The 8,379-nt window shown below is 34.1% G+C and overlaps 1 protein-coding gene across 1 annotated transcript; it reads right to left on the bottom strand.

Moving 5' to 3' along the window:
* Window positions 1–546: 546 nt before the first annotated feature.
* LOC107870414 (alpha-galactosidase 1) lies at window positions 547–6,278 on the bottom strand. The gene is made up of 15 exons (XM_016716942.2): window positions 5,648–6,278; window positions 4,368–4,426; window positions 4,207–4,263; window positions 3,771–3,805; window positions 3,576–3,679; window positions 3,422–3,497; window positions 3,279–3,337; window positions 3,112–3,177; window positions 2,938–3,021; window positions 2,578–2,642; window positions 2,219–2,301; window positions 2,047–2,137; window positions 1,870–1,919; window positions 1,633–1,773; window positions 547–784 (listed from the first exon to the last, which is right to left on the bottom strand). Exons 1-15 carry the CDS (start codon window positions 5,821–5,823, stop codon window positions 692–694), a joined length of 1,239 nt encoding a protein of 412 aa, XP_016572428.2. The 5' UTR covers window positions 5,824–6,278; the 3' UTR covers window positions 547–691.
* Between the last annotated feature and the right edge of the window lie 2,101 nt (window positions 6,279–8,379).

The raw sequence follows: 8,379 nt of genomic DNA, 5'->3' as shown, positions 1-8,379 counted from the left end.
ATTTAATGTGCCATCCTTTGATTTGGCACGGCGTTTAAAAAAAGAAAGACTTTCGATACTTGTGATCTAAAACAATCTTAGATTTCTGTGTAGCTATAAATCATTTCATTAAGTGTAATGGTGAATTTTAAAGTTAAATTGTTTGTAATTATAGTAAGATTACATTTTTTTTTGGCTACAGACTAAAAAGGAAAAGGTGACACATAAAATGGAATGGAGAGAGTACTTGTTTTGAATTTATCTACTAATTATTCAAAAAAAAAAAAAATGTACTTCTTGAATGTATATTGGGATGTTAAAAGAAATAGCAGTCCGGCTCTATATGTAATGCAAAAGAAAGAAATGATAATAATGAGTTCTATAAACGACGAAAGAGGTTCAAAGATCTCAAGTTCGAGTCCCAGATATGGAAAAATTATGTAGGAAGAGCTTTTCCTAAGTTCCGGGGAAAAAATACAGGTTATATTTATCTAGTATTACTTGTAGTGGTAGGATGTAGAACTGCAATTGAGGACCAAAACCAGAAAGCTATAATATAGTATTAGGTAGATAAAACTCATATATAACAATTAATAATGATGTTTAATTCTTTGGACACATTTGACACAAATGACTAGTTCATTTTTATACTTAAAAACATAACAAAATAGCAGGAAGACACTGAAATCTCTGGTGCAGACCATTTTACTCCTTAAGCAATAGGCTTCAATACATACATCTTGCATGCATGAGAGTTCACTGTAGCTGTCAAATTCCCTACAAATCTTGTCTCCAATGTCTTGTGCTGCATCAACAATATGCCAAATTATTTCCACAATGAGTAAAATAGCTGCATCAACTACAGCGATCACCTAGCAAAGAGGTGAATGATCAACTACTTTATTGATCTGGCTGACTATAACGTAGAGTATTTTATGGATCCGGCTGATTATTACACAGAGATATTAGAGTTGTACAATGTTTCTAGTGCATTCCAAGAGGTATCTATCATTCACGAGTACTTTATAGTTGTATAATGTTTTCTAGTGCATTCTAAAAGGATCACTACTAAGTACTTATATTTATGGCATACGTATTTGTCAGATAAAGTATTTGGTAACTCAAAAGGGGCAGTTCGGTGGACTAAAGCTCCTACTATGCGCAAGGTCTGGGGAAGCCCCACTGCAAGGGTGTATTGTACACAAGCTTACCTTGTATTTCTGCCAGAGGCTGTTTCTAAGGCTTGAATCCGTGACCTTGGCAGCAACTTTACCAGTTACTCCAAGGCTCCCTGCATTTGGTTACTAGTTGAACAAATTTAAAATTTAACAAGAAAGTGTCAATTTATAGCCAGTCTTGAAGATTTTATCCTAACGTTTTATATAAATATGACTGATTTGATGCGTATGATAAATTTATAATTCTCGTTGAAGTTATAGAAATCCTGAATTTTCTGATTAGCTGGAAATCATTCTTCCAGGAATCATTTTGATGACTAGAAATCCTTAAGGGTAATGGTGGTCAGGTTTGAACCTGCGATGTATGCCTAACAAACACGTCAGCATTGCGCTCTTACTACTTGAATAAAGCCCTGGGGGCTCATTCTTCCTGAATTCTTCCGAAAAATGGATTAGGAATGTAACAAAGACGCACCTCCCAAAGGTCTCTTGCCTCTGCGACGCTGTTAGGAGGGATTCCAATGTCATCCCAATTTGCTGTTATTTCAGATTTCTGAGGACCACGGTTGAGAAGTACTACAGCTACTCTATAGCCTAATAGAGGCCCTGCCCAGATCTGGTCATAACAGAATGTGAAAAGGTTATTGTAATGTCTGCAATCTGCATTACGGGCAGGGGAAAAAAAGTTCTACATTGTATAGATTTTTGTTACCTCAAGATCACCTTCCATTCTAACCTTTTTGCCCTGGACACCTAATTCATCTGTACAACGCAATGAATGTGTTAATACTCTTGAAGACAACTGAAAGGATCTAGCTCCTATCTTGGTAATCGCGCATAAAGTATAACAAATGACTAGTTGCAGTTGACGTATTGCGCAGTTTAGTACCTTGATCAACAGCAATGACCTCTTTGTTGGTAAGAATTTCCATGGTATCCTTCGTTACACTTCTCACATCGCAACCAATGATAAGGGGAGCCTAGAATTAGCATAGAATGGATCATACATTAGCATTGATAAAAAAAGTGAAATATACAATTAAGAAAAGATGATGTTGTACCTTTGAAATCGCCCAGATACTAAAGTGGACGATGTATTCATCCTTCGTCATTCCTCCATTTCCCACCTCAAGCATGTCGGGATCTGTTTGGAAGTGTGAATACATAACATAATTAAGTAATTGAAACGTGTCCTCTCTCATAACTGAACTTTTAGATAATATGATCACATTAACATCGTATCATAGGTTATGAAAAATGATCAGGCCCACACGTGAAAGGGCGTGTTAAGACATAACATAATGAAGTAATAAAAATCTATTCACTCTAATTGCTAAAGGTTTAAAATGAGATGGTCACACTCTTCAATGGTAACGATATACAATTTTAAGAAAACTTAAAACACATACTAAATACTAACCATTCCAGCCACCAGGCCTTGCATAATCTGCATAAACTTCATTCTGGTCTGCTCTAGAAATCATGCTGTCAAAGAAGGAAAGATGAATACAAGATCAAGTCATGAAATCTGTCTATTAAAGGACCTATTTAACTACTACTTTCGTTTCAATTTTTTTGTCTTATTTTCCTTTTTAGTCCGTCTATGCCTATGCCCTTTTTCGACAACTTTTTAATTTCAACTTTCCACATGATATGTGTACTTTGGTACATTCTACATATTTTGTAGTTTAAGACCACAAGATTCAAAAGTTTTCTTTACTTTCTTAAACTCCATGTGAAGTCAAAACCAGACAAACAATTTGAAACAGAAGTAGTATACCTTTCCCATGTATCAGTGATATCGTTTGTGTTTCTCCAGCTGTTACCTAACTTTCCACCCCACAATGCTGGATGCAAGTCGCCCCTATAAAAAAAGGGTATATAGGATTATTGCAGTAATGTAAAGATGAGAGAAGGAAACCACATAAGCGTTTATTAGGGAAGAAGTTGTCACCATTCACAAAGGTTAAAGTAGATAGGCCTTCCAGCATTCATTATAGCTCGCGTCATAATAGGGTATCTACAGAAGAAAGGATCCACGTCAAAAAAAGAAGTTCGGTAGACAACTAAAGGAATCTATCCCATATGATTTCATGAGCTGATTAGAACCCAAATATTTACCGCACAGTTGGTCTTGTTCCATCATGGTTGCAATTATCATACTTCAAATAATCAATACCCTGAAGGGAAATATCGTTATTAACAACTACGTACCAATTGTTTTATGATTAATTCTCAAGATTACTCAGGAGACTTATACTTACCCATGCTGCAAAAGTTTTTGCATCTTGTTCCTCGTGACCAAGTGAACCAGGCATTTTCTTGCTGCAAGTATAATACCTGTAGAATCCTTAAATGATGAATATCGAAATCAACAATATCTTTTCAAAACGAATTTCATGTGCAAGTTAAAGTTACCCTGCATCGGAATAAATTCCTAGCTTAAGTCCTTTACTATGAACATAGTCAGCTAGAGCTTTAATTCCAGAAGGGAATGTGGAATTTTTAGCCGCAAAATTTCCCTGGAATTTGGATTTCATATAAGAAGATAAAATTAGTAAGGAAGATACTAAATAAAGTTATAAACACAGATTCCAGTTGAGACAAAAGTACCTGATCATCACGTTGAGGTTCAGCCCAGCAATCATCTAAAAAGAAAGTGCCAAACACATTATTAGTAACTATCAGTTTCTTGCGGTATCTGAAAACATATCTTGAGGACGCCCTAGAGCGTTCGTGGCATCATTATGAATATACAAACCAAAACTGTAGCTGCAAAACGGATTGTAATTGTATAGCGGTATCTGAAAACATATCTTGAGGACGCCCTAAAGCGTTCATGGCATCATTATAAATATACAAACCAAAACTGTAGCTGCAAACAGGATACGCAAATGCAGATGTGTACATTCCCATCTAGCCGTGGGTGCTAGTTTACATTCTCATCTACGTATAGAAGATCTAAAACAAAATCTTAAAAACTGTGTGTGTCCATAGAGATTCACACACTCTCTCTTCATTCTATATCAACATTTAGTCAAAGACGTACCTATATTGACATACTGATATCCAAGCTTATCAAGACCAGTTGAAACCAGGGCATCAGCTGTCAATCAAAAGAACGCTCAATAATATACAGTTGAATATGATGGCGTAATTGTTAAATCAGGGATTAGATTACGTAAAACAGACAAAAACAAATACACTTACCAGTTTCTCTTATGACTTTCTCATCAATGTTGCAGGCAAAATGATTCCAACTACTCCACCTGAAATAGAATTTGCTATTGTTAAGTTAATATTGCCAAAGCCTGAATAGATTAATTGATTGTGCTAAAGTGGTTGCAACAGGTTGGCTACGGATGGTTTCAGGAGAGGTAGAGGTAGGCCGATGAAGTATTTAGGAGTTAGACTAGACATGATGCAACTTCAGCTGACGGAGGACATGATCTTAGATAGGAGGTTTTGAAGGACACGAATTAGAGCAGAAGGTTAGCTCCACACTAGTTGTCGTAGTAATACTCTTCAGTTGGGTCTGGGGAGGGGAAGATGTACACAGACCTTACCCCTACCTTTGTTGGATAGAGATGTCCTTTCCAATAGACCCTCGACTCAAAAGGAATGTTATCGAAATAGAATTGCAAGAAAAATATGACAACCAAATAGCAAGATACAAAACGGATGAAGCAACAGACTACACAATTACTAAATAATACTACTAACATTGAGAAAAGGAAAAGAGGAGGACCTCTCCGCATATATATAGTACGACAACACTAGAGTACCTACTAATTTTCCACCCTAATCCTCGACCTTAATTCCTTTTTTTCTTATGTAGAGTCATTTTCCTCACTCGGGAAGCTGAAGTCATTCACCTATAACTCTTTTGCAATAATATGTATACATTACACACAAACACACATATATTCTGGTTAATCTGCATAAACCAATTAGACCTAAATCCAACATAGTAAAAAACAAACACAAGATGGATCTAGGATTTTCTGCAAATGTATAAAGGAGAAAATTACTAAAATTTATTGAACATAGATATAAAGGTAAAAAATTACTAAAATTTCAATTTATTTTTTTAAAACTTTTGAACTCATAATTTACCGGTGTATGCCCCCAAAGTGAAGTCTAGGAAGGATACAGTATACACAATCGATACCACTGCCTCCTAAGATCCCGGGCTCTCTATATCACTACTTAAGAGATGAGGCAGAGAGGGTGTTTCTAATAGATCCACGACTCAAGACAAAAACGAATCAAGAAAACACAGGTAGTTAGTTCCAAAACAATAGATAATAACATAAACAAGACTACCACAAAATATAACACTACAATCGATCTACTTCAAAAACACACAAACATCACCAACCTCCTAAAACAAGACACTAAAAGCGCAACACTATAACAACAACTACAAGTACAATTACCATAAAACTAAAAAAACATGAATAATCAAATTCATTAATGGATTGGTTTACCCCATAGGAGGAGTCAATCCTAGTCCATTATTAAGCAAACTACGCCTTAATCCACTTGAATCCTTCTTCTTCTGCCACCTCATTCCCGCCATCGGTCGATAAGAATAACCACCACATACAGTGGATATCAGTAGCCATAATGCAAGTAGCAACTTGATCCCTACTCTTATCTCCATTAGTTCAACAAACTATAAGTTCAACAACTATAGTATATAATGTATAGCTTGTATACTGTTTTGTAAGTCCAATAACTATAGTATATATGTGTGTATATATATAGTATAACTTGTATACTGTTTTTGTATTATTGGGTGTTTTAAGTGTTGTTAGTATACTGGTTGTTATATAAGAGTTGTGAAAGGATACAATGATTACCGAATTCCCATTCAGGAAAATATCTTGTCCATTATTATGGATAAAGGTTTATTGGATAAGATGTGGAAAATGGATAAACATATGTAAATAATAATAAAAATAGATTAGGTAAAATATGAATTAAGGATAGAATATATGAACATATTATCATACTTTTGTTGAATAGTTACATTGTATTTAAAATACCTTTGGCTTAAAAGGAATTTTATTGATGGCAAGAAATATGTGATAACCAAATAGCAAGATAATAGCAAATACCTCAAAGAATAAGAAACTATTATATAATTATTAAATAATACAACTTATATTAAGAAGAGGAAAGGAGGGAGATGTCTTTCATATATACGGTGACGACACTTCGCTATCTACTATTTTTTTTATTAGGAAAAGGCATTATTTTTACTCATACTATATAAGAAAAATCTAAGCCACACTTAAATTATATAAATGATTTATTATACACCTTAACTATATAAAAGTGATATTATTACCTCCCCACGACCCCCTATTCTAAGGCGTGTGTGTTACACTTATTTTAGGCGCGTCCAGCCTATTAAATAACAAAAGTAAACGGCTAAAAACATTAAGGAAAAAGACATCGTTTTCACCTCAAACTATAGTCGAAAAATTGAAGCCACACCTAAACTATATAAGTGACCTATTACACACCGTAACTATAAAAAAGTGATATTTTTTACTGACGTGGTGCTGACGTAGCAGCGCGTGTAAAACACTACACCGCATGCAAGTGGTGGTAGCCTGACAGGGTGTAAATAGTTTCACTTTTTATAGTTTAGGTGTGTAATAGGTCACTAGTATAATTTAAGTGTGGCTTCGACTTTTCTTTTCGGGTATAGTTTGGGTGGAAACGATGCTTTTTTTCTTTTTTTATTTTAATTATCGATCATATTTTACTATCTTAAGTCATATTCTCACTAGGCTACACTCATGCACCCACAACTTTTTTTCCAAAATGTATATAGTTACTATAATATATATTATATAGTACTATATGTTTTTTCTAATGCTAATTGGACTAAATTATGGTCCTAATTGATGACTTGTATACAATATTATTATTTGGTCCTAATTGATGACTTGTATACATATTTGTATTATTACTATAGGTTGTTACAAGTGTTGGAATGGTGACTAATTTATTTTATCATTGAAGGAGACAGTGATACAAAATTCACATTCTAAGAAAATATCCTGTCTTTATGTTTGACTGTCTAGTCATTTAATATGTATAGCTGGAAATAATAATATTATCTTTGAACCGGGACCGGTTCGGCACTCGGTTAAAGGGGTGATCAGTGATGTGATGTTGTCGGTTTAGACCGGTCTTGGACCATCGGTGGCAAGTTTTTGCACGTCTTTTTTCTTTTTCTATTTCGAAATGGTCTTTAATTTATTTATTTGCTTGGAGTTTAATGAAAAATTGTAGGTCAAAGTTTTTTATATTGTGAAATGATTTTTATTTGTAAACTTTGTAATCGATATTTTTTTTTGCCCATATAATATAATTTGTCTGTTGCAAATTGTTTTTTGGTTTCATTAAGGTTAAGAATACTTTTAGTCATATTTTAATTATTTTCTCTGCTTAAAATTACTTATCACTTATTTTTTAATTACATTTTTACTTATCATTTTTGACATATTAAGAAATAACAACTTCTTTTTTTATTTTATCTTTAGTAAGATGCAATTAACATCAGCTAATTCTTTTAATATTCGTAAAAAGTCAAAATATGGTAAGTAAGAGCGAACGAATGGAGTATTAAAGTGTTAAAAGATAAAAATTAAAAATACCAATTTAAGGATAAATATTAAAGACCAGTCCAAAGTAGACACATTTATGTGGATAACAAGAAAAAGCACAAGGTCAAACTCATCGATACGCACTCAAACTTATTTCGAAAATTTACTTAGACCCCTAAACTAAGGCTTGTACCTATCAGACCCCTAAATTCCCGAATTTTGTTTCAATGGGGTATTTTTTGCCCACATGGCACTGCGCGTGCTGTGCAATCACGGGAGGCGCGTGACGCCTAAAAAAATTGTTCATGTGGCAAAAGTTAACGTTAAATAATGTTACTTTTGCCATCTCCTTCACTTTCCCTCTATTTAACCTAATTTTCTCTTCTTCTTTCTTCATTCTCTCCTCCATAGGTCACTTCTCGATCAACTTCTCTCATCTCACTATCAAAGTTATCTCATAATTTTCCTTAAATTATTTTTGTCTCTCTTTTTCAATGAGAATGTCGGAAAATTCCGTTAATATTGAGGTTCCCAATTTGTGTTATTGTTTTGAATTTTATCCTTTAAGAGCTTCAAGGACTCCTTCAAATCCGGAT

This window comes from Capsicum annuum, chromosome 5, assembly GCF_002878395.1.
Source record: "Capsicum annuum cultivar UCD-10X-F1 chromosome 5, UCD10Xv1.1, whole genome shotgun sequence".
NCBI lineage: Eukaryota > Viridiplantae > Streptophyta > Magnoliopsida > Solanales > Solanaceae > Capsicum > Capsicum annuum.
Note: the sequence above shows the minus strand (reverse complement) of the source record. Positions and strands in the feature narration are given on the sequence as shown.

Bases quoted from the DNA above. Each gene is read 5' to 3' on its own strand.
- LOC107870414 (XM_016716942.2), bottom strand. From the start codon at position 5,823: ATGGAGATAAGAGTAGGGATCAAGTTGCTACTTGCATTATGGCTACTG. The intron at 3,498-3,575 runs GTAACTTTAACT...AGGATTCTACAG, and splicing joins GGAATTTATTCCGATGCAGG to GTATTATACTTGCAGCAAGA. The intron at 2,138-2,218 runs GTACAACATCAT...TGCTAATTCTAG, and splicing joins GTATCTGGGCGATTTCAAAG to GCTCCCCTTATCATTGGTTG.